General features: G+C 35.0%; 1 protein-coding gene across 5 annotated transcripts in view; it reads left to right on the top strand.

The window, feature by feature from the left end:
- COL4A5 (collagen type IV alpha 5 chain) overlaps positions 1 to 26699 on the top strand; it is a 244877-nt gene that overhangs the window by 81954 nt on the left and 136224 nt on the right. For 3 of the 5 annotated variants that reach the window (XM_027054965.2, XM_053201532.1, XM_053201533.1), the window contains exon 2: positions 16017 to 16076. The exons of 1 other annotated variant lie outside the window; for it this stretch is intronic. In XM_027054965.2, coding sequence (XP_026910766.1) covers positions 16017 to 16076 — 60 coding nt within the window. Of the gene's footprint in view, positions 1 to 16016; positions 16077 to 26699 lie in introns of those variants that run through there. One more of the 5 variants, XM_053201531.1, reaches the window with a different exon arrangement.

The raw sequence follows: 26699 nt of genomic DNA on the forward strand, positions 1-26699 counted from the left end.
CTATGCAATCATATTATCTGTGAATGACATTTTTGTTTCTTTTTCAAACTTTTTCTTTCCTTTCAATAATAGCTAGGGCCTAGGTTAAATCCACCTCTGTGACATTTTAGTTAGAATTTTTACACTATATTCATTGGTAAGATTGACCTCTGATTTTCCATTTACACTTAGTCCTATTTAGATGTGGTATCATGGTTATGTTAGCTTTATTCCTCCCTTTCTGTTCTCTGGAAGAGTTCGGTTAGATTTAAACTATTTGTTCTAACTTAATTGTATTATGGTCAGAGATCATGTTCCGCATAAATTCTATCCTTTAAGATTGGCTTAGATTAACCTTAAAAACTAGTGTATGTATGGTGAATTTTTATAAATATCCAGGGTGTGCCTGATCTAAATGTGTGTGCTTAATTTGATGAGTACACTATTTTATGTATGTTCACTAGAACAAGTTTGTAATCATGTTTAACTCTTTGCACATCTTCATAGATTATTTTGTCTCCATGTGCTATCAGTAATCAGAGATCTGTTTAAAATTTGCAACTATGATTGTGGACTTGTCTGTTTCTCCTTGTAGATCTGGTACTTTCAACTGTGTATATTTTAGGATGTTACTAGTGCATACAACTTTTCGGTATTTTTAAAGTGTACTTCTTGTGAACAGAATCTTTTATCATTTTGAAGTGACCCTATTTTATCTTTTGTAATGAAGTCTTTTTTTGTAATGAATATCTTTTTGCCTTGAAATCTATTTTATCTGAAATTAGTATAGTGATATCAGGTTTCTTTATTTATTTGTACGATACAACTTTTTTCATCTTTTATTTGAACCTTTCCATGTAACCTTATGTTTTGATGTCTCTAGGAAATAACATACGTGTCGCAATTTGTCCTTTTTTTTTTTTTTTTTTTTGCAGTTTGAGGATGCTTGCCTCTTAACACTTTTATTAGTTACTTACCTACCTAACTTTTTAGTAACAATATTTTCAAAAATTGAAAGAACATGCCATGAAAAGCACTGTATTGTCCCTGTAGATTCAATACTTGTTAGCATTTTGCCATATTTACTTTATATTTTTGTCTCTTGCTCTCCAATATCTGTGTATGTGCAAGTTTAATGATTATGTAAGTAATTTGTGTGTATATAAAGTGTGTATAAAGTGTGTAAAAAACTTTATACACAAGCATACACAAGAAGTAAAAAAACACTTACTTTTGGTAAGCCATTTAAAAGTAATTTGCACATGTCATGTACATTATATACCTAAATACCCCAGCAGGCATCATGTCTCACCAAAGGAGAAGGACATTATACTACATAAACATTATCATTATCACACTTGAAAAAATTAACACTGATTTAAAGTATAATTTAATATTCAGATGTCCCTAATGGTCCTAAAAAGTCTTTTATAGCTGTTCATGTCCTACATTTGTTTTACTTTCTTAAATTTTTAAAAATCTGGAATATGTTGGAAGAAAATTTACTATAGCTCTCTCATGTCTCTGTGTATCTCGAGAGGAGTGGAGCTGGCTCTTTGTTCCGGATCATCTTTTCAAAGGTATTTGTGTAGTGAGCAACTTGGAAAATAGAAATAGTATTTCTATTTGGAGGAAAAACCAGGTTTGTTTACTGTCTAGTATAATAAAGGTAACATCTCAGAGCAAAAGTCAAACAAGTTTACTGTCCTTTATAAAATATGTTGGTTTTCTAAACATTCAGTTTTTCTACTAAACAATAATATGTATGTGAAGGCATTACCTTGTCGTTTTCATATCACCCTGTGGGAACTGTGGTTCAGGGAAGCTAGGGCCACTGCTGTGAATAATAAATTATTGTCCCTGGTTAAAGAGTCTTGTATTTTCTGCCAATATCCATGAAACTATGGCAGGCTAAAAGGTTAGCTTCCAACTAGGGAAAAATCCCAGAACCTTGATTATTCTTGATAGAATAGACTTCTCACATGACACTGATTTTTTAACAGCTTCATTGAGATATAATTTACATATAATTTACCCACTTAATGTTCACAGTTCAATACTTTTTAGAATTTTACCAATATCCATTTTTGAACAGTTTAATCAACCCCAAAAGAAACTCTTAGCTGTCACTCGCTATGGTCCCCCAGCTACTGAGCCCTAGGCAACCACAAATCTAGTTGCTGTCTTTGTAGGTTTGACTTTTCCTGAAAATTTCATGTACATGGAATCATTCAACACATGGTATTTTGTCTGTTTTTTTTATACTTAGCATAATGTTTTTAAAGTTTATCCATGTTATAGAATGAACCAGTACTTCTTTTATTTTTATTGGTGAATAATATTCAGTTGCATGCAAATACTACATTTTGGTTGTCAGTCCACCAACTGATGGACATGTGGGTTGTTTTATACTTTTTAGGCCATTCTGGATAACGATACTATGAATATTCATGTATATATTTTTGTGTGGATATATGTTTCTATTTTGCTTATGTATATACCTAGGTGTGGAATTGTAGAATTGCTGTGGGTCATATGTTTGCTTGAGAAACTACCAGATTGTTTTCTAAAGCAATTGCATCATTTTGCATCCCCACCAGCAATATATGAGGTTCTAATTGCTTTGGAATCATTGTTAACACTTGATGTTATATATTTTTTATTATAACAATCCTACTGTGTGTGAACTTCTTTCTCATTGTAATTTTGATCTACATTTCCCTGATTCCTAATGATCTTGAGCATCTTTTTATGTGTTTAGTGAACATTTATATTATCTTTTTTGGAGAAATGTCTATTTGTATTCCTTTTCCCATTTTTATTTTATTTTTTTATGGAAAAAAGGCTTCCTATATTACTCTCCTGCATCCTTCTCCTGCCAGTTTCTCCCAGTTGTGTCATTATTTAGCTATCAGAGTTTATAACTTGTACATGCTTTTCTATCATAATAATTAATTCTCCTAGGATTTGCCTTCAGAGTTAATCTAAAATTTGATAAAAAATGGACAGCAATATAATTATGTAAATATCAGTTATACTTAGAACTTCATATTATGATTGGATTCAGAGACAAAAAATTATAATTTTAAGCCACAAAATCTATGCAACTCAAACTAGAGTCTTGAATTATAGTCAAATGTAGCCTTACAAATTCACTTGGTTTCTGTCCTATTTGGACCATGACTTTCTTTTATAGATCTTTTTCTGAAGACTTTGCCTTTATTTTTCTTGTTATCATTAAAAAATACCTCCTTCCTCTCATCACTAATTTATTTTATTTTATTATTATGATTTTTTTAATGTTTATTTATTTTTGAGAGAAAGAGAGAAAGAGAGAGAGTGAGAGAAGGGGACAGGCAGAGAGAGAGGGAGACACAGAATCTGAAGCAGGCTCCAGGCTCTGAGCCGACAACACAGAGCCCAACGTGGGGCTCGAACCCATGAACCATGAGATCATGACCTGAGACGAACTTGGACGCTTAAGTGACTGAACCACCCAGGTGGCCTTCATCACTAATTTTTAACCCAGTGTCTTAACTAACTTCCTCATTGAATGTAAGTATTAAAATATTTCCAAATTTACACATAGAGATATACAAAGTCATTTTCCTAAGACTAGCATGTGACATTGCTTTTTCTCTCCTACCTTACCACTAGGTATTTTTTTATCTTTGTCATTCTTTAAATATATATATATATATATATATACATATATATATAATATTTCAAAATTGAGTTGATTTAATTACCAATAATTATAAATATTTATTTTTTTCACTTTTTCTGTTCTCTCTTGCTTATGTATTTATTTATTTATAAGTATAACATACTTCTAACATACAGTGTTGTGTTGAGATGTACAACATAATGGTAATTCTGTACATTATGCAGTGCTCACTGCATTAAGTATAGTTATACCAAACAATATTTTAAAAATATTATTGACTATATTCCCTATGCTGTACTTTTCATTTCCGTGACATATTTATTTTGTAACTTTATCTGTTTTGCTTAGCCCCCAACCCACCTCCCCTCTGGGCAGCCACCTATTTGTTTTCTGTATTTAAGAGTCTGGGATTTTTTAGTCTGTTTTTTCTTTTGTTCATTTGTTTTGTTTCTTGAATTCCACATATGAGTGAAATCATATGGTATTTGTCTTTCTCTGACTTATTTCACTTAGCATTATACCTATCCATCCATGTCATTGCAAATGACAAGATCTCATTCTTTTTCATGGCTGAGTAATACTCTATTGTATGTATCTATCACATCTTCTTTTTCTATTCATCTGTTGATGGACATTTTGCTTCCTTTGGCCATTTTTAAATTTGGTTATTTGCCAGTAAGTTAATAAGAGTTATTTACATATTCTGGATACACACTCCTTATCATGTACATCATTTACAAATGTTTTCCCACTTTATGGGTTGTCTTTTCACTATCTTGATAGTGTTCTTTGAATTACAAATTTTTTGTAACTTGATGGAAATTTAAAAAAATAAATTTTTATGAAATTTAAAAAATAACTATTTTTTCTTTTGTCATTTGTGCTTTTGATAATGTATCTAAGAAGGCTTTGACTAACCAAAGGTCAGGAAGATTTACTCTTACATTTTCTTTTAAGAGTTTTATAGTTTTAGGGGCATCTGGGTGTCAGTTGGTTAAGGGTCCAACTCTTGATCTTGGCTTAGGTTATGATCTCACAGTTCATGAGATTCGGCCACATGTTGGGCTCCATGCTGACAGCGTGGACCCTGCTTGGGATTATCTCTCTCCCTCTCTCTCTGCCCCTCTTTAACTTGTGCTTGCACTCTCTCTTTCAAAATAAATAAATTTTTAAAAATAAAAAAATATTTTTATCGTTTTAGCTCTTGCATTTAATCTATGATCCATTTTGTTTTAATTTTTATGTATGGTATGAGGAAGAGGTCCAAGTTCATTCATTTGCATACGAATATCCAGTTGTCTCAGCACTATTTGCTGAAAAAAACTATTCTTTAGTAAATGTTCTTGACTCCCTTATAAAAAACAAATTCATCATATTTTCATGAGTTTATTTTTGGACTCTCATCTCTATTCTGTTGATTTATGTCTGTCCTGATGCTGGCACCGCACTGGTTCGATTATTGTAGATTTGTAGTAAGTTTAGAAAATGGGAGATGTGAATTCTACATTGTTCTTTTTCAAAATTGTTTTGACTTTTGAGGTACCTTGCAATTTCATATAAATTCCATATCAATTTTAGAGTCAGCTTGTCCATTTCTGCAAAAAAAAGGTAGTTGAACTGTGATAAAGATTGCTTTGAGTCTGAAAAAAGTCAGAAGTATTATTATTTTTGCAATATTATATCTTCTGATCCGTGAACATAGGTTATTTTCCATTTGTTTAGATCTTATTTAAATTCTTTCAATAATGATTTAGTTTTCATAGTAAAAGTTTTATATATCTTTAGTTAAGTTTATTCCTGAGTATTTTATTCTTCTTCACACTGTTGTAAATGGATTTTTACTTAATTTCATGCTAGTGTATAGAAATACAATTGATTCTTTTGTATACTGATTTTATACCTTGTAATATTGTGAACTTATTTATTAGCTTTAATGAGATTTTCTATGTACAAGACTATGTTATATGTGAATAGAAATAGCTTTACTTCTTCCTTTTTAATATGAATGGCTCATTTTCTTATCTAATTACCCTGGTTAGAACCTCTAGAATGATGTTTGAAAGAAGTAACAGAGTAGACATCCTTGTCTTGTTCGTGATCTTGTAGGGAAAGGATTCAATCTTTCACCAGTTAAGAATAATGTTAGCCTGAGGAAGTTCCCTGTTCTTACTACTGATGTTGGTAACAATGTCCCCTCTTTCATTCATGATTTTAATAATTTGAGTCTTTCAATTAAAAAACCCATTAACTTGAGTCTCCCTCTTTCTTTGTGCCTTGTCAATTTTGTCAATCTTTTCTAAGAACCAACTTTTGGTTTCTTTGCTTTTCTCTATTTCTCTATTTTTCTATTCTCCATTTAATTAATTTCACATATTTATTATTTTCTTCCTTGTACTTGCTTCAGGTTAGTTTCCCTCTTTTCTTTAAAAAAATTTTTTAACATTTATTCACCTTTGAGAGACAGAGAGAGCACAAGCAGGGGTGGGTTAGAGAGAGAGGGAGACACAGGATCCAAAGCAGGCTCTGGGCTCTGAGCTGTCAGCACAGAGCCCAACTTGGGGCTTGAGCCCACGAACCATGAGATCATGACCTGAGCCAAAATCAGCCACTTAACCAGATGAGCCACCCAGGTGCCCCTTTCCTCTTTTTTCTAATATCTAAAGGTAAAAGATTAGTTTATTGACTTGACATCTTTTTTAAACCTAGGCATTTACTAATATAAATTTCCTCTAAGCAATGCTTTAAATGCATCCCATATGTTTTGGTATTTTGTGGGTTTAGTTTCATTTTTTTCAAAGAATTTCTAATAATACCTTGTGATTTCTCCTTTGACCCAAAGGTTAATTAGGAATAAATTGCTTATTTTCTGCATGCTTATGAATATTCTAGGTTTCTTCCTGCTAGTGATTTCTTTTTTTAAATTTTTTTAATGTTTATTTATTTTTGACAAAAGGAGAGAGTGCATGTGGGAGAGAGGCAGAGACAGAGGGAGACACAGAATCTGAAGCAGGCTCCAGGCTCTGAGCTGTCAGCACAGAGCCCAATGTGGGGCCTGAACCCATGAACTGTGAGATCATGTCCTGAACCAAAGTCAGACGCTTAACCAACTAAGCCATCCAGGCTTCCCATCTTCCTGTTAGTGATTTCTAATTTCATTCCATCATAGGAAAACATACTTTGTATGACTTTAATCCTTCTTAAGTTTATTAAGATTTATTTTATGGCCCAACATACGATCTATCCTGCATAATGTTCTATACAATTTTGGGAAGAATGTATACTATACTGCTTTTGGGTAGAGTGTTGAATAGATGTCCTTTAGGTCTAGTTAGTTTATACTGTTGTTTAAGTCCTCTATTTCCTTATTGATCTTCTGCCTTGCTGTTCTGTTCATTATTGGAATTTGGGTATTAAAGTCACCAACTATTGTTGTTGAACTATTTCTCAATTCAATTCAGTCACTTTTTGTTTCATGTATTTTGGGGCTCTGTTGTTAGGTGCATTCATGTTTATACTTGTTATGTCTTGTTATGGTGATTTGACTCTATTATCATTATAAAATGTCCTTCCTTATGTCCAGTAATAATTTTGTATCTATTTTGTCTGTTATGAGTATATCCACTCCAACTTTCTTATGGTTGCTATCTTAGTTCATGCTGCTATCACAAAATACCACAAATTTGGTACTTTATATACAATAGAAATGTATTTCTCACAATTTTGGAGGCTGAAATTCTAATATCAGGCTGCCAGCATGGTCAGGTTCTGGTGGGAGCCCTCTTTTGGCTTGCAGGCTGCTGATTTCTTAGATCTTCACATGCCAGAAAGAGGGCTAGGTAACTCTTTGGCCTTTTCTCATAAGCACACTAATCCTACTCCGAGGGCAGTGCCATCATGATCTCATTACCTCCCAAAGTCTTCTCCTTCAAATACCATAACATCGGGATTAAGATTTCAACATATGAATTTGGCAGTATTGGAGAGGTATTGGGGATAAACAGACATTTTGTCTATTGCTGATAATGTTTGCCTGATTGTATTTCTATTTTATTTTCAGGCTTTTTGTATATTTTAATCTAATGTATTCTCCTATAGACATCATTTGATCCTGCTTTTAAATATGGTCTGACAATCTCTGAATTTTGATTGGCTTGTTTAATGCAGTCACATTCAGTGTTATTATTGATATAATTAGATTTTTCTCTGCCTTTTTTGTTTTTGATATTTTTCATGCTTTTTTTGTTCTTCTGTACCTCCTTTATAGCTTTCTTTTTTAGGAAGTGAATACCTTCTAGTTAAATATTATAATTACTTTAATGATTTTCTTCACTGTATTTTTGAGTTATTTTCTTACTGGTTGCTGTAGTGCTTACCATGGGCATCATAGCCTGTCAGAATCTACTTAAGATTTACAACAACTTAATTTCAGTAAGATACAGAAATATCACTCCTCTGAAACTCTATTCCCTTTTTCTCCTTTTTATGCTATTATTGTTATACATATTATATGTATATAAGTTACAAACTCAAAAATGCATTGTTATAATTAGAATGTCCCAAGTAAACTCAAGTTTCTTAGAGAGAGCTTCAGAAGCCTCTGGTTTTATGGTTCCCCTACCCCAGCCCCACCAACACCCAGGTAAAACCTCCATGACAGTGTTCCAGAGTGGGGTGCAGGAACAGTGACCTGCTTCTCTCGAAGTGACACTCTGCTTTACGAGCAGGGGCACAGGGAAGGACAGTAGCATCTGGTCTTCTCAACTTGCTTCTGCTAGTATCCACCCTGTGCTCTGTGAGTGAACTGTGGTTAGGGCAGTTGAGTACAGTACTCTCAGTCGGCCATACCTGGGGTAGAGTTTTTGTCTTGTGAGTTGAGGGTATGTGGAACACAAAAGCCTTAGAATTCTCAGCTATTTAAAGTTGGAATAGAGCTTTTACAACTTCGAACTGGTCAAGGGGGAGAATGAGAAATGCTGATGACCTGTTCTAGTGAGACACTGTAGTACTCAACTCATAGCTGGAGGGAGGGAGAAGGAGCTCCAGGTTCATGTTTGCTTCCACCTTGTGTGGAGCTTTTGTCAAGCTGAATAGAGAAAGGGGAGAGGAAGGGGGTGGGTCATGGCTAAAAGGCCATAGATTCTTGTTCTTCATAACTAAGATGTAGTAAATTTTGTTGAATGGTGTTTCTTCATTTGCTGTAGGTTCTTAGGGTAATATCCAGAGACATAAATTTTGTTTTTCCTAATGTCACCAGCTCTTTTCGTTTGCTAGGGAGATGATCCACAGAGCTCTTCAAGCTGTCATTCACAAAGCCAAGGCATGGCATTGACTTTTTGAAGAGTCCATGGTCGTTGTCCTTCATATGTACCACATTCCAAATTTGTCTGATTATTTCCTTGTATCATGTCATTTTACAATTAATTATACTTGATGTAATTACTGATACATTTCTTTTATTTTTCCTGTTTTTTCTAAGATAGCACTTTCTCTCTTTTGCTTTTTTTTGGATTTATTAAATATTGTCCCCTCCACTCCTTTAGAATTAACACCTCACTTACCTTCTTTTAAGGTTTACCCTAGGAATTAGAATACCTAAATTGTATGCTTACCTTATCAAAGTCTAAAGTAGTCAATACCTATGCCTGTTTTCTACACAATTACAATAAACTTAGAAATATTTTAACTTCAGTCATCCTCTCCTGATTTATAATGTGTTATCACTGTGATTTTCTTTTAGGTCTGTACTTTTGAACCCTGTGGCTCTCTTTATAATTGTGTTTTATAGTTACTACTTGTTTGCATTTACCCATGAATATAACACTTTTTTTCTCCACTACTTTTGGTATTTTAGACCTCCCATTTCACTTGCATTTCCTGTCATATGAAGGGAGAAGATATTAAAAGGTTTTGAATTTCATTTTGTGTAGTCCTGCTAAGGACCTACTTTCTCAGTTTTTATTTGTCTAAAAATGTCTGTATTTTCACCTTCCTCTTGAAAGGTATCTTTACTGGGTAAAAAATATAAGTTGACAGTTTTCTCTCAGCATATAAAGATGCCATTCTAGTCTTCTGGCTTCCATTGTACTTCTGAGAATTAATCTATAAATAATTGCCACTCCTTTGAAGGCAGTCTCCCTTGTCTTTCTTGATATTTTTAAAGCCTTGTCTTTGGTTTTATGTTCTGAAGTTACTAATTTGTATCTAGTGTACAAATTTTTGATTTTTCTTCCATTGGATCTTTCAGACTTCTTGAATTACAGATATTTTTAATTATTTCTTGAAAACCCTGCCATTATCTCTAATTATTGTCCCTACTCCATTCCTTCTTTCACCTCTTCTTCTGTAAACCTGATTACCTATATGCTCTCCTTCCTCACTTTGCTTCCATGCTTCTTCACTATCATTTCACATTTTCCCTGTTTTATCTCTATAAATACATTATGTCTATACATTATAGATAATTTAGATAATTATAGATATATTTATAATGTATAGAAATACATTATATCTATAATACATTATAGATAATTTCTTAACTTTGTCATGTTTTAAACTGTCTCTCAGCTATATGCAGTCTGCTGTGAAGCCCATCCACTGAGTTTTAAATTTCATGGTTTTTAACTTCTAAAATTTATATTTTATTTCAATTCAGCTATGTTACCTTTCTTTTTTTACAATTTCTTGGTTCATTTATTATTTTCAAGTTTTAAAATATCTATAATGATTATAAAAATAGTTATATATTTTGTGTCTAATAATTCTAATACCCGAAATTGCTGAGCAGCTTCTGCTGTCAGATGTTTCTCTAGGTTTTCGCTTATGGTATTTTGTTTCCTTGTGTGCTTAGTGATTTTTGAATAGGATACCTTATTTTCCTTTCAAGAAAATTTTTGGGGGGGGGCACCTCCAACTCAGGTCATGATCTTACAACTCATGATCTCACAGCTCTGGGTTCGAGCCCCATATTGGGCTCTGTGCTGACAGCTCAAAGTCTGGAACCTGCTTCAGATTGTGTGTCTCCCTCTTTCTCTCTTTGCCCCTCCCCTTCTCACACTCTGTCTCTTGCTCTCTCTCTCTCTCTCTCTCTCACAAATAAATAAACATTAAAAATATAAAAAAAATTTTTGAATTCTTTGAAGTTTACTATGAAGGTATATTCTTCTACATAAGATTTGTATGTATTTCTGCCCAGCCTCTGGGAGATCAAAGCAATAGGAGTCTACTCTAAGCAAATTTGTAATTCGAGATTACTGGGTCACCCAGCTAAATGCTAATTTGGATTGCAGATCTGTATGTGGGCCAGTTTGTGGTTATACTTTCTCAAAGATGTTTTCCCCCTGTACTTCTCTGCTGAGTGCTAAGGTATCTTTCTTAAAATTCCCTAGGGATGAAATCCATCGGGTACTTATATAATACCTTTACACTGAAGAAGTTGTGAAACAAGAATCTTAAATTCTCCAGTTTTGCTAAATGCCCTCAGGGCAAAAGTAGTTTCATTGGTCAGTTTACTGTTATTTTTTTGTCTCTAGATTTTGGCCTGATACCTCCTTTTGTGCTTCTCTTTGATGCTTTAAGACATATTTACATTTTAAAAGCATTTTTAGTTTCTTTCTTAAGTAGGCATATCAGTCAGGATACTTAACTAGTCACATTATTGGACTATTTCTTATTTTTCTATGCCATTATTTTGTAGTTTATATAGCTTGAATCACTGTATCAGAATTACCTGGAGATGTTTATTAAAATTTTGGATTCTGGTAGCCAATTTCAAGCTTATTGAAATAGCATTTGTAAGATGGGATCCTAATACCTGAATTTTTGTGAATTTCTTTAAGTGATCTTAATACATACAGAAGTTTGCTTTCATTTCCACTTTTAATTCTCATATCTGTTTCTTTTTCTTTTTTTTTTTTTTAACCGTGGGGGCCTGAGATCTCAATTCATTGTTTTCTATACTTGTCCTAGCACCCTCTGTTGAACAATCCATTATTTTCACATTTATTGGATAAAAGTCAATTTTTATCATATAATGTGTGTGTGTTTCTGGTCTTTTTGTTATAGTTCATTGAGTTGCCTGTTCTTTGAACAACACCATACTGTTTTAATTATTGTAGCTTCGTGATGTGTTTTACTATGTGATAATAAGAAATCTTCCATACTTTTTATTATTTTCTCCCTAAAAATTTTAAAACATTACTATAGTTGCATCATTTTCTTGTTTTAACAGTGTTCAGTGACTTTGCAGAATTAGTTTTTCCAGTTTTTTAAAATATTTTCTTTCTGGGGCGCCTGGGTGGCGCAGTCGGTTAAGCGTCCGACTTCAGCCAGGTCACGATCTCGCGGTCCATGAGTTCGAGCCCCGCGTCAGGCTCTGGGCTGATGGCTCGGAGCCTGGAGCCTGTTTCCGATTCTGTGTCTACCTCTCTCTCTGCCCCTCCCCCGTTCATGCTCTGTCTCTCTCTGTCCCAAAAATAAATAAAAAAACGTTGAAAAAAAATTAAAAAAATATAATAAAATAAAATATTTTCTTTCTTTGGCCTTATCTCCTACTATACTTTTCTCATATGGATTTAAGAAGTCCTTAGACTGAGGTACTTAATATTTAATCTGGCTCTTTGCCCACAAAAATTTTGTGTTTTGATTTTAGTACTTAGCATGGGCATTTTTCCTCTAGATATCTTTCTGTCCATTCTTCAAAATTGAAGTTGATTTATTTACCTTCTCTACTTAGCTGTTAGTGAACACTCCACACTCAAGGGAGTCCTCTTTGTTAACTTTGATAGCAATTATTGACTATACCATTCATTTTTACTTGGTAAATCCTACTGAATCACATACTGTAAGATCTGGAAGCTTCCTAAAGAGGTTATATCATCCATCTGTCATTTTACCAAAGAGAAAATTGAGGTCTAGGATATGGGAATGATTTGTTTATAGATTCCTTTTTTTATATATTCTTTTTTTAGAGTTTCCTAATGATTCAATTGCTGAAGTAAACTCAGAATGCATTTCTTGTGTTTTAGAGCTCATTCTGTTGCCATTGTCTCCTATGTCATTATTCCATTGTATTTAAATTTTATTTTTATTTATTTAGGCATAGGGTTTTTTGTTTTTTTTTAACTAGATTGGAAGTATCTTAAAGACAGCACTCGTGTCTACACATTTTATGGTACAACTCATAGCCCTAAAACTGTGCTATGTGCTTATTGGGCACCTAATTAATATTAATGGCTGTTTGTAAAAAAACATGTTGCTGCATTAACCTAATGTCAAATTGGGGCTATTTCCATGTGGGCATCACTGTTATAACTGTATGAAAAGTGGCATCTAGTGGTCGGTGTGTGTATTACAATTGGCTTTAAAAACAACAAAAAAAGCCAGAGTTACCAGTGTCATTGTAAAGTAGGTGGAATAAATAGAATATAAATTACATTTTAAAACTGAATTCAAACAAATATCAAATGTTTTAAGTAGTGACCTCTCTAAAGCATAGCTACATTTGAAGTAATAAGTGAAAAAAGGTGAAATTACTGATTTTAAAGAAAAATTATATATAAAATTACCTTTGAATTGACATGCACACTTATTCAAAGTTATATTGTTTGTTTACAAATTATATTAGAAGTTGGAGGATATTGTTGGATACTTAGAAGTCAAAAATATTATAAGTAAAATTCATGTAGTATCTTCTCCATATTAACAAACCCTTTCTGTCTATTGTTTTGCATTATTCTCAGGAGCTTAATTTATGTTTTAAAAAGAAGGATTTCTTAATGAAAGATGAAAATGGAAAGTTGTACCATCTTTTACTTGTAACACCAGAAAACTATGCACCAATATTTACATTTAAAGTGTAGACAGGGGCGCCTGGGTGGCTCAGTCGGTTAAGCATCCGATTTCAGCTGCGGTCATGATCTCTTGGTCCATGGGTTTGAGCCCCGCGTCAGGCTCTGTGCTGACAGCTCAGAGCCTGGAGCCTCCTTCGGATTCTGTGTCTCCCTCTCTCTATGCTCCTCCCCCACTCATTCTCTGTCTCTCTCCATCTCTAAAAAATGAAGAAACGTTAAAAAAATTTAAAAAATAAAGTATAGACATACATTTCAAAGTCAAATGTTAATTGTTTTTCAACGTTTATTTATTTTTTGGGGGACAGAGAGAGACAGAGCATGAACGGGGGAGGGGCAGACAGAGAGGGAGACACAGAATCGGAAACAGGCTCCAGGCTCTGAGCCATCAGCCCAGAGCCTGACGCGGGGCTCGAACTCCCGGACCGCGAGATCGTGACCTGGCTGAAGTCGGACGCTTAACCGACTGCGCCACCCAGGCGCCCCAAATGTTAATTGTTTTTAAATGTATAGCCATTTTGTACACTATCCTTTATCCTCCATTAATGCTTGTAACTGATTATTGATAATATGCACAATCCAATTCAGTGAATATGACCATTGACAGTTCTCATCTTGTGAATTGGTATCTTCTAAAATTTGTAAGCTTATACTTTGGAATCTACAATTCATGTTTACACAAAAAAGTTATACATCTTAAATTAACCTCTGTTACTGACACACTGTAATGTAATTTTTCTGTATGGAATTATCCTTTCCATTAGAGAGCAGTGATGTACGGTCTTTGCATCTCTACCTACACCTAATGTGACATAGTGGCTGGCATATAACAGGTGATCAATAAGTATTTGTTGAATTAGTTTTATATGTTGGAAAGAGCTGTGTCTTAATCGTGTTTATTGCTTAACCAGCTTTCTGGCCTCTAATAATGCTCAATTCATGTTTGATGAGTAAGTCTGTATAAGTCCATTTCACTTGTAATGTAGTTGATGTATAATACTGAAACCTAATATCAACTATGTATGATGAATAATAGCTGCATAACAGCCTTTCGATTAGAAATGTCAGGAGCATCTGTTACAGGAACAGCAACTTGCAGAGTGAGAGATTACCCCCAACATCAAACCATTGTTGTTTGCTCTTAATCAGGAAAAGGAGTTCCAGCATCTGGCTAGCTTCTAGTTGCAGCTGAGTAGATTAGGAGTTATGACTAGAAGGATGAGGTCAGTAATTTGATAAGGATTGGGGAAAGTATTCTGGTAGTGGTTGGAGTAAAGAAACACAGGGAATGTTGGGAAGGACACTTAGGTACTTTTTAAGTCACAGTTTTCCAAGGCTGAGCATTAATACACATTATTTGGTATTTACATCACATAAAAGTTTCTCTTATTTAATGAAAAGTATACCTTGGGATGAGCACTGGGTGTTGTATGGAAACCAATTTGACAATAAGTTTCATATATTGAAAAAATAAATAAATAAAAATAAAAATAAAAAATAAAAGAGATCCCCAAATCAAAAAAATAAAAATAAAAACAAAAATAAATAAAAAAAAGAAAAGTATACCACCTTACTGTCCATAAATGGAGAGCTATCTACATAGGTTAATCTAACTACTATTTGTTTTTCTAAGGAGTTAGCTTTATGTCAGAGTATAAGGTAGATCTGGATGGCAGAAGTCATCTATTATCTTCTCTTATGGGTTCTTATTTTATTTTTTAAGATTTTTATTGTTTTTAACTAATCTCTGCACCCATCGTGGAGCTCAAACTCACAACCTCGAAATCAAGGCTCCACTGACTGCTCCACTGACTGAGCTAGCCAAGTGCCTCTCTTATGGGTCCTTATTTTGGAGGAGGATATTTTTCTGGCTTCAAGACCTCAATTCTTAATATGAATAAAGGAATTTATTAGTAGTGGCTTTTTAGAGGATCGAGGCTGTGGGAACAACATTTGTGGTAAAACTTGTTGGAGTCATTATAGACTGAACTACTAGCAATGAGAGAATGGGAGCGAAGAAAAAAAGTTGGTAAAAGATAGCATTACATATTTTACGCTCCATGATTGCTCACGAGTGCAGAGAGTCAAGCAACTTCGACTGTCAGACATCTTTAGCTAGTCACCAAGGTCATTGCTAATACAGATTGAAAGGTCATTTCTTGAATGTGATGTTAGGAGAAAGAAAAGAGTTCCTAAGAGCTTGGACAAATGGCAAATAATATTACAGGGAAATTGTTTGAATTGCTTTTTAATTTTTAGTATCTTTTTAAAAGGATATTTTTCACTTTAAAATTATGAAAGTTACATCTGCTCATTATGAAAAGATCAAATGGAAATGTGTACCATAAAAGGTGAAAGCTTCCCCAGAGGTAACTATTGTTTGCAATTTGGTATATATCTGTTCAGATATTTTTCTGGTATTAGTTTTACAAATTTGGATTGTTGAGTTTAGTTGAGGGGTAAGTCAGAGACTGATTTTCAGGTTCATATTTAATAATCTTTCTCCCTCTTTTTCTTCCTTATAGGCTTGCTATGGTTGTTCTCCAGGATCAAAATGTGACTGTAGTGGTGTAAAAGGAGAAAAGGTGAGATTTGAGATGAGCCTTTGAAAACTTAGTAAAACCAGTAAAATAGTGTTTTATTTATTTTTTTTAAAATTTTTTTTAACGTTTATTTATTTTTGAGACAGAGAGAGACAGAGTATGAATGGGGGAGGGTCAGAGAGAGAGGTAGACACAGAATCCGAAACAGGCTCCAGGCTCTGAGCTGTCAGCACAGAGCCCGATGCGGGGCTCGAACTCACGGACCGCACGGACCGCGAGATCATGACCTGAGCCGAAGTCGGACGCTTAACCGACTGAGCCACCCAGGCGCCCCTAAAATAGTGTTTTAATATGTTTTTTTTTTAAATCAGGGCTTCTACCTCAGCATCTAAGTAAATAAAATGAATTCTACCATACTGCTTATTTTAGATAATTATAAGGATTAGACTATATCTCAGGAGTTAGCAAACATTTTCTGTAAAAGACCATATAGTAAATATTTTAGGTTTTGTGGGCCACATAATATCCCTATCACACAATTTTTAACATTTTTTTTAAAAAGTCCTTTAAGAGTATAAAAAAATGTCTTAGCTCTTGGACTGTACAAAACAGACTTCTTACTGCATTTGGTCTGAGAGCTGTAGTCTACTAACCTATCTATGATCAATCTTGTTAAAACCACTAACTTAATAGGCAAAAGAAGAAAAAAACACTAAGAAAGAAACTAACATTTATCAGGCTACTCATCTGTATTGAGTTTCATACTAGCCAATTTCATGTATTTTTATCTAGTCCATGTAAGTTAACGATTAGTGAACCTCTATTTTTATTTCACTTTTCTAATAGCAGCACCTCTATTGTATACATACGATAATTACAAAGTAAGTATTGGTGGGGCACCTGGGTGTCTCAGTCGATTAAGCATCTGACTTCGCTCAGGTCATGATCTCAAGGTTCATGAGTTCGAGCCACACGTCGGGTTCTGTGCTGACAGCTCAGAGCCTGGAGCCTGCTTCAGATTCTGTGTCTCCCTCTCTGCTTCTCCCCTGCTCATGCTCTCTCTTTGTCTCTCAAAAATAAATAAACGTTAAAAAAAATTTTTAGGGGCGCCTGGGTGGCGCAGTCGGTTAAGCGTCCGACTTCAGCCAGGTCACGATCTCGCGGTCCATGAGTTCAAGCCCCGCGTCAGGCTCTGGGCTGATGGCTCAGAGCCTGGAGCCTGTTTCCGATTCTGTGTCTCCCTCTCTCTCTGCCCCTCCCCCGTTCATGCTCTGTCTCTCTCTGTCCCAAAAATAAATAAATGTTGAAAAAAAAATTAAAGAAAGAAAATTTTAAAAACAAAACAAAAAAACCTAAGTATTGGTGAGGATTAAGTAGCATAAACCTAGCCACTCTGAATCAATGACTGACAGTGAAATTAGAAGATTAAAACACGATAGCAAATTGTGCTAGGAGAAATGGGTTTATACTCTAGTCTTCACTGTCTAGGGCTTAATAAATATTTTTGAATGAATCAGTGAATATTTCTAATTATATATGACAAATTTTAGGATATTATTTCAAGAGCGTATTCCATTTAGGGATACAGAATGTCTACTAGCACATTAAAGATGTTTAAAAGTCCTGATATAAAGAAACTTATTTGTTTTGCAATGCTATATTTCCAAGTTCCATTTGACCCACTTCTTTCTAACAGAACACCTATTAATAATAATTGAATTGTGTTATCTAGAACACCTATTTTTTAAAAATTTTTAAATGTTTATTTATTATTTTTTGAGAGCCAGAGAGCGTGACCAGGGGAGGGGCAGAGAGAGAGGGAGACACAGAATCCGAAGCAGGCTCCAGGCTGTGAGCTGTCAGCACAGAGCTCAATGTGGGGCTCAAATTCACAGACTGTGACATTATGACCTGAACTGAAGTCAGATGCTTAACCGACTAAGCCACCCAGGCACCCCTAAAACACCTATTTAAATGACATTAGTTTGAGGGAAGTAGTTTTATTTATTTTTTTTATTTTTTAAAAGTGTTTATTTATTTTTGAGAGAGACAGAGTGCGAGCAGTGGAGGGACAGAGAGAGGGAGACACAGAATCCGAAGCAGGCTCCAGGCTCCTAGCTGTCAGCACAGAGCCCGATGCAGGGCTCAAACTCATGAGCTGTGAGATCATGACCTGAGCCAAAGTTGGACGCTCAACCGACTGAGCCACCCAGGCACCCCTGGAGTAGTTTTATAGTAAGGGTGCTTTCTGTAGTGATAAAAAGAACAAAAGAGATTCATTTCTGATATTGGCACGGTGATTTTTATCAGACTAACTCTTCTTAAAATAAGAAGTAAATACTCTGGACAAAAATAACACCTACTTAATGGTCATATAGTGACTGAAAGTAGGAAAAAGTTAGAGAAGATTCTACTCTTGAAAGAAAGGGAGTACAGTGAGCAAGTTTGCACTTAGGTGGCTTTTCTCCTGAAAGCACCCTTCAGTCTGCTTGGCAAAGGATGGCTAGAATCCAGACTAAAAGCCACAGTTTTCTTGGCTTGAGAAGTTGGGGAAAAAGTTGAGGATTCCAGAATGACTGGAAAGTGATAGGAGATATGCTGCAATAGAGGGAGCCACAGAGAATGGAGCCCAAAAATTTCCCTATAAACCCAAATTCTTGATTGAGTCCTGAACTTTATATGTATAGGGGAGGATTCACACAATCCACCAAAAGGAATAGCCGGAAGGCTGCGATAACTGAACATAGATTTAACTGCTGTTCACTGAAGGGAAAATATAATTTTTAAGTTTTAGTTCACCTGAGTTTACTATTTTCTAAAGCAAAAGTTCAATACTCTTCCGAGGAAGAAAAAAGAACCTAGGATGTCTACAACATACAATATCTAAAGTGCTATTAAAAATTATAGGCATGAGAAGTAACAGGTAATAGTGATCCATAGTCAAGAAGAAGACTCATGAATGAAAACTAACTCTGAAATGACACCTATTAAAATTTGTAGATAAAGATTTAAAGCAGATAAGATAAATATATTTGTTGATTTAAAGGGAAATGTGCTCCTAAGAATGAATAAATAGAGCATCACAATAGAGCACTGGAAACTAAAAATAATGAGGAAAATCTAGATTTGAAAAGCAAAATATCAGAAAGAACAATTTACCAGATTGGCTTATAACAGCAGAATGATGACAGTGGAATAGAGGGTCAGTGAACTTAGAGATGAATCAGAGCAAAAATGCAACCTGAAGAACAAAGGGAAAGAATAGGGCCTTAGTGACCTCTAGGACAATAAAAATGGTTTAATGTAAATGTAAATGGGGTCCCCTAACAATAGGAGAGATAAAACAGGGGAGAAAAAGGAATAAAAATTAATAGGACAGTGGTAATAGCAAGAATTTTGCACATTTGGTGAGAAATATAATTTTTTTAAATATGAAATTTATTGTCAAATTGGTTTCCATACAACACCCAGTGCTAATCCCAACAGGTGCCCTCCTCAATGCCCATCACCCACCCTACCCTCCCTCCCACCCCCCCATCAACCCTCAGTTTATTCTCAGTTTTTAAGAGTGTCTTATGGTTTGGCTCTCTCCCTCTCTAACTTTTTTTTTTTCCTTCCCCTCCCCCATGGGTTTCTGTTAAGTTTCTCAGGATCTACATAACAGTGAAAACGTATGGTATCTGTCTTTCTCTGTATGACTTATTTCACTTAGCATAACACTTTCCAGCCTCTACTACAAAGTTGTAAGCATCAAGACAGCATAGTATTGGCACAAAAACAGACACATAGAGCAATGGAATAGAATAGAGACTCCCGAATTGGACCCACAAAAGTATGGCCAACTAATCTTTGACAAAGCAGGAAAGAATATCCGATGGAAAAAAGACAGTCTCTTTAACAAATGGTGCGGGGAGAACTGGACAGCAACATGCAGAAGAATGAAGAAATATAAATTTATAGATATAAGAAATTCAGCACATCACAAGCAGAATAACAACAAAGAAAACTATACTTAAACACATCATAATGAGTCTACTGAAAAATCAGATTAAAAGAAAATATTGAAGGAAGCCAGAGAAAAAAAATACACATTACCTAAAGAGGCACAATGATATGAATGATGACGGGCTTCTCATCAGAGAGAATGGATACTGTACAACAATGTAAAAACATCACTAGAGAATTTAAAAAATCTGCAAACACAATTGTTGTATACAATTAAAATATACATAAAAATAAAGGCAAACAAAGAAACAAAAACTGGACTCTTAAATACAGAGAATGAAGTGGTGGTTGCCAGAAGGGAGAATGAGGGAGGGATGGGTTAAATAAGTGGAGGGGCTTAAGACGTACAAATTTCCACTTATAAAATAAACAAGTCATATAGATGAAAAGTGCAGCATAGGGAGTATAGTCAACAATATTGCAATAACATTGTGTGGTGACAGGTGGAGACTACACTTAGGGTGAGCCTTGAGCAATGCTGAGAATTATGGGATGGAGTTAAAGCAGGGCCTACTGGGAAAGAATTTTAAATACCTATGTTAAAAAAGAAGAAAGATTTAAAATCAATGATCTAAGTTTTCCACTTAAGAAGCTATAAAAGGACAAGTAAATCAAATTAAATTTTTTTAATATAATAAACACAGATGTATCAATCATTTTACTTTATTTTAAAAAAAAATTTAATGTTTATTTATTTTTGAGAGACAGAGAAACAGAGCACGAGTGGGGGAGGGGCAGAGAGAGAGGGAGACACAGAATCTGAAGCAGGCTCCAGGCTCTGAGCTGTCAGCACCGAGTCCGACGCGGGGCTTGAATTCACAAATTGAACCATGAAATCATGACCTGAGCCACAGTCGGACACTTAACCAAATGAGCCACCCAGGCGCCCCTCAATCATTTTTCTTTAATAAGTAGCAAATCATGGCCAGTTATATTTCACTTCTACCCCATCCCCTTTGCCAAAACACATATTAGATTATTTTGAAAGGAATCCTAGATTTCATCCATAAGTATCTCATTGTATATCTTTAATATATAAGGAGTTTTAAAACCATAACCAAAAATACCATTATTATACTGGAAGAATTAACGTTTCCTTAATATTACCAAATATATAGTCACTACTAAAATTTCCTTGGTGGGGGTGCCTGGCTGCCTCAGTTGGTAGAGGCTACAACTCTTAATCTTGGGCTTATGAGTTGAAGCCCATGTTTGCTCAATTGAATTTCATCAAAATTAAGAACTTAGTTTTTCTGAAGACATTGTTGAGGGAATGAAAACACAATCCACAGTCTAGGAAAAAATATTTGCAAATCACATATCTCCTAAAAAGCCTTCTATCCAAAATACATAAAGACATTTCAAAAGTTAATAATAAAACAAGTATCCCAAAATAAAATTAAATTAGAAACAAAGCGGCAAAAGATTTTAAGGTACTTCACAAAATAAGATATGTATATGGCAAATAAACACATTAAAAGTTACTCAAAATTGTTAATTAGGGAAATGCATAATAAAACCATAATAAGATACCACTATAAACCTACTAGAATGTCTAAATATTAAAATACATCCATACTAAGTATAGGTGAGGATGTGAAGCAACTAGAACTATTATAGATTGCTTTTTTTTTTTCTTTAAATTCAAGTTAGTTAACATACAGTGTAGTCCTGGCTTCAGGATTGGAACCCAGTGATTCATTTCTTACATATGACACCCAGTGCTCAACCCGAAAAGTGCCCTCCATAACGCCCATCACCCATCCCTCCACCCACCTCCCAACCAGCAACCCTCAGTTTGTTCTCTGTATTTAAGAGTCTTTTATGGTTTGCCCTCCCTTTCGGTTTTTATCTTATTTTTCCTTTCCTTCCTCTATGTTCGTCTGTTGTGTTTCTCAAATTCCACATTTGAGTGAAATCATATATTTGTCTTTTTCTGACTGACTTATTTTGCTTAGCATAATACACTCTAGTTCCATCCATGTTGTTACAAATAGCAAGATTGCTGATGCAAATACAAAATGATGCGAACACTTAGGAAAAAAGTTTGACAGTTTCTTTAAAAGGTAAGCATAAACCTATCAGATGACTGTCCTTTCCTAGGCATTTACTGATGAGAAGTGAAAGCATATGTCCATACAAAACTTGTACATGAGTTCATGGTAGCTTTATTTGTAATAACCAGAAACAGGAAACTCAATTGCTATTAACAGGTGGATGATGGGGCGACTGGGTGACTCAGTTGGTTAAACGTCCGACTTCAGCTCAGGTTATGATCTCATGGTTGAGCCCCATGTCAGGCTCTGTGCTGACAGTTCAGAGCCTGGAGACTGCTTCAGATTCTGTGTCTCCCTCTATCTCTGACCCTCCCCCATTCATGCTCTGTTTCTCTCTGTCTCAAAAATAAATAAAACATTAAAAAATAATTTAACAGGTGGATGAACCAACAAATTGTCATATATTCATACAATGGAATACTACTCAGCAATAAGAAGGAATGAACTATTGACATAAACCACAACATGTCTAAATCTCAAAATAATTATGCTGAATGGAAAGTTAAACAAAAGAGTACATTCTGTATAATTCCATGTATATAAAATTCTAGAAAATGAAAATTAATTTATAATGACTGAAAAGAAATCAGTCATCACCTGGGGTGGGGGATGAGTAGAGGCATGAGGAAAATATTATAAAAGAGAACATGGAAAATTTTTTTATATTTATGATGTTCACTTCAATATTTTTTTTATTTAAAAAAAATTTTTTGAGTTTATTTATTTTGAGAAAGACAGAAAGAGAGAGGGAGACAGAGACAGAGACAGAGACAGAGAGAGAGCAAGCAGGGGAGGGGCAGGGAGAGAAAGGGAGAGAGAGAATTCCAAGCAGGCTCTGAGCTGTCAGCACAGAGCCTGATGCGAGGCTCAAAGCCCCGAACCCGTGAGATCATGATGTGAGCCGAAATCAAGAGTCAGAAGCTTAACTGACTGAGCCACCCAGGCGCCCCAACTTCAATATTGGTTTTAATTAAAGACTTACTTTTTTAAGAGCAGTTTTAGGTTCACAGTAAAATTGAAAGAAAGATACAGAAATTTCACCTATACCTCTGGCTCACACATGCATACATGCATAGCTTCCCTAATGAGAGTGGTACATTTGTTACAATTGATGAACCTACATTTGATATATCATTATCACCCCAAAGTTCAAGTTTACCTTAGAGCTCATTCTTGGTGTCGTACATTCTGTGGATTTGGGCAAGTGTATAATGACATGTATCCATCATTTTATTATTGTATGAATATTTTCACTGCCTTATAAATCGTTTGTGCTCCACCTGTTCAACGTTACCATCCCCACCCCTGGAAACCACTGATCTCTTTACTGTCTCCATAATTGTATTTTCCAGAATATCATATACTTAGAATCATACAGTGTGCAGCCTTTTCAGATTGGCCTTTTTCACTTAGGTAATCTGCATTTAAAGTTCCTCCATGTCTTTTCATAGCCAAATAGTTCATTTCTTTTTAGTGCTAAATGATAGTCCATTGTCTGCATGTGGCAGTTTCTTTATCTGTTCATCTGCTAAAGGACATCTTGGTTACTTCCAAGTTTTGGCAATGATGAATAAAATTGCTATTGAGCATACATGTGCAGTTTTGTGTGTGTGGATGTAAGTTTTAAACTCCTTTGGATAAATACCAAGAAACATCATTGCTAGATCATATGAGTATGTTTAGTTTTGTAAGTCACTGCCAAACTGTCTTGCAAAGTAGCTGTATCATTTTGCCTTCCCACCAAAAATGAATGAGAGTTCCTGTTGCTCCACATCTTTGCCAGCCTTTGGTGTTGTCATGGTTTTAGATTGTAGCCATTTTATTGGGTATGTGGTGGTATGCAGTTGTTTCAGTTTGCATTTCCCTGATGCCATATCGTGTGGAGCATCTTTTCATATGCTTATTTTCCATCTGTATATCTTCTTTGATGAGATATCTGTTAAACACTTTGGCCCATTTTAAAATCAGGTTTTTTTGCTTTCTTATTGTTGACTTGTAAGAGTTGTTTGTATAGTTCAGATAATTTTTCTTTATCAGATGTGTCTTTTGCAAATATTTTCTCCCAGTCTGTCTTATCTTCTCATTCTCTTAACACTATCTTTCACAGAGCAGAAGCTTTTAATGTTAATGCAGTTCAGCTTATCAGTTATTTCTTTCATGGATTATGCCTTTTTGTATCTAAAAAGTTGTCACCACACCCAAGGTCACCTAGATTTTCTCTCCTGTGTTATCTTTTAGGAGTTTTATAGTTTTCTATTTGATCCATTTTGAGTTGATTTTTATGAAGAGTGTGAGGTCTCTGTCTAGATTTTTTTTTTACATATGGATGTTTAGTTGTTTGAGCAAAATTTGTTGAAAAGACAAGGAAATTTTTGTGAGTGATGGGTATGTTCATTATTTTGATTGTCACCTATGTGGAAAAAAATTTCAAATTGTATACTTTAAATATGTGCAATTTATTGTATATTAATTGTACCGCAGTAAATCTGCTTTTAAAAAGTAAGATTAATACAGAAATAATAAAATATGTCAATTCTGGCAAAGAAATGTGTCCAAGTGCACACTGCTAAAAACAAAACTTGCTAGACTCCTGATGACAACAAGAAATTAACCAGCTGACAACCTAAAATTCATGTCACGTAGATTGTAACTATGTTTATCATGGCGAACATAGATTAATGTATAGAATTGTCAAATCACTATGTTGTACACCTGCAACTAGTATAACATTGTATGTCAACTATACTTAAATAAAAATTATAAAGTAAAATAAAATTCATGTCACACTGACACATTATCTTTTTTTTCACATTTTAAACTACTATTTATTTTTTCGGGTTTTAAAAGTAACACATATTCAGAGTAGAAAGTGTAGGAAATGAAGAATAACATAAGGAAAATAAAAATCATCCCCAAACCCACACCTTATAGCTAAACATTATTTTTTTTTAATATATGAAATTTATTGTCAAATTGGTTTCCATACAACACCCAGTGCTCATCCCAAACGGTGCCCTCCTCAATACCCATCACCCACCCTCTCCTCCCTCCCACCCCCCATCAACCCTCAGTTTGTTCTCAGTTTTTAACAGTCTCTTATGCTTTGGCTCTCTCCCACTCTAACCTCTTTTTTTTTTTCCTTCCCCTCCCCCATGGGTTCCTGTTAAGTTTCTCAGGATCCACATAAGAGTGAAACCATATGGTATCTGTCTTTCTCTGTATGGCTTATTTCACTTAGCATCACACTCTCCAGTTCTATCCACGTTGCTACAAAAGGCCATATTTCATTTTTTCTCATTGCCACGTAGTATTCCATTGTGTATATAAACCACAATTTCTTTATCCATTCATCAGTTGATGGACATTTAGGCTCTTTCCATAATTCCATAATTTGGCTATTGTTGAGAGTGCTGCTATGAACATTGGGGTACAAGTGCCCCTATGCATCAGTACTCCTGTATCCCTTGGATAAATTCCTAGCAGTGTTATTGCTGGGTCATAGGGTAGGTCTATTTTTAATTTTGTGAGGAACCTCCACACTGCTTTCCAGAGCGGCTGCACCAATTTGCATTCCCACCAACAGTGCAAGAGGGTTCCCATTTCTCCACATCCTCGCCAGCATCTATAGTCTCCTGATTTGTTCATTTTGGCCACTCTGACTGGCGTGAGGTGATATCTGAGTGTGGTTTTGATTTGTATTTCCCTGATGAGGAGCAACGCTGAACATCTTTGAATGTGCCTGTTGGCCATCCGGATGTCTTCTTTAGAGAAGTGTCTATTCATGTTTTCTGCCCGTTTCTTCACTGGGTCATTTGTTTTTCGGGTGTGGAGTTTGGTGAGCTCTTTATAGATTTTGGATACTAGCCCTTTGTCCGATATGTCATTTGCAAATATCTTTTCCCATTCCGTTGGTTGCCTTTTAGTTTTGTTGGTTGTTTCCTTTGCTGTGCAGAAGCTTTTTATCTTCATAAGGTCCCAGTAATTCACTTTTGCTTTTAATTCCCTTGCCTTTGGGGATGTGTCGAGTAAGAGATTGCTACGGCTGAGGTCAGAGAGGTCTTTTCCTGCTTTCTCCTCTAAGGTTTTGATGGTTTCCTGTCTCACATTCAGGTCCTTTATCCATTTTGAGTTTATTTTTGTGAATGGTGTGAGAAAGTGGTCTAGTTTCAACCTTCTGCATGTTGCTGTCCAGTTCTCCCAGCACCATTTGTTAAAGAGACTGTCTTTTTTCCATTGGATGTTCTTTCCTGCTTTGTCAAAGATGAGTTGGCCCTACGTTTGTGGGTCTAATTCTGGGGTTTCTATTCTATTCCATTGGTCTCTGTGTCTGTTTTTGTGCCAATACCATGCTGTCTTGATGATGACAGCTTTGTAGTAGAGGCTAAAGTCTGGGATTGTGATGCCTCCTGCTTTGGTCTTCTTCTTCAAAATTCCTTTGGCTATTCGGGGCCTTTTATGGTTCCATATGAATTTTAGGATTGCTTGTTCTAGTTTCGAGAAGAATGCTGGTGCAATTTTGATTGGGATTGCATTGAATGTGTAGATAGCTTTGGGTAGTATTGACATTTTGACAATAGTTATTCTTCCAATCCATGAGCAGGGA

The sequence above is a fragment of the Acinonyx jubatus genome, chromosome X, assembly GCF_027475565.1.
Source record: "Acinonyx jubatus isolate Ajub_Pintada_27869175 chromosome X, VMU_Ajub_asm_v1.0, whole genome shotgun sequence".
Classification (NCBI taxonomy): Eukaryota; Metazoa; Chordata; class Mammalia; order Carnivora; family Felidae; genus Acinonyx; species Acinonyx jubatus.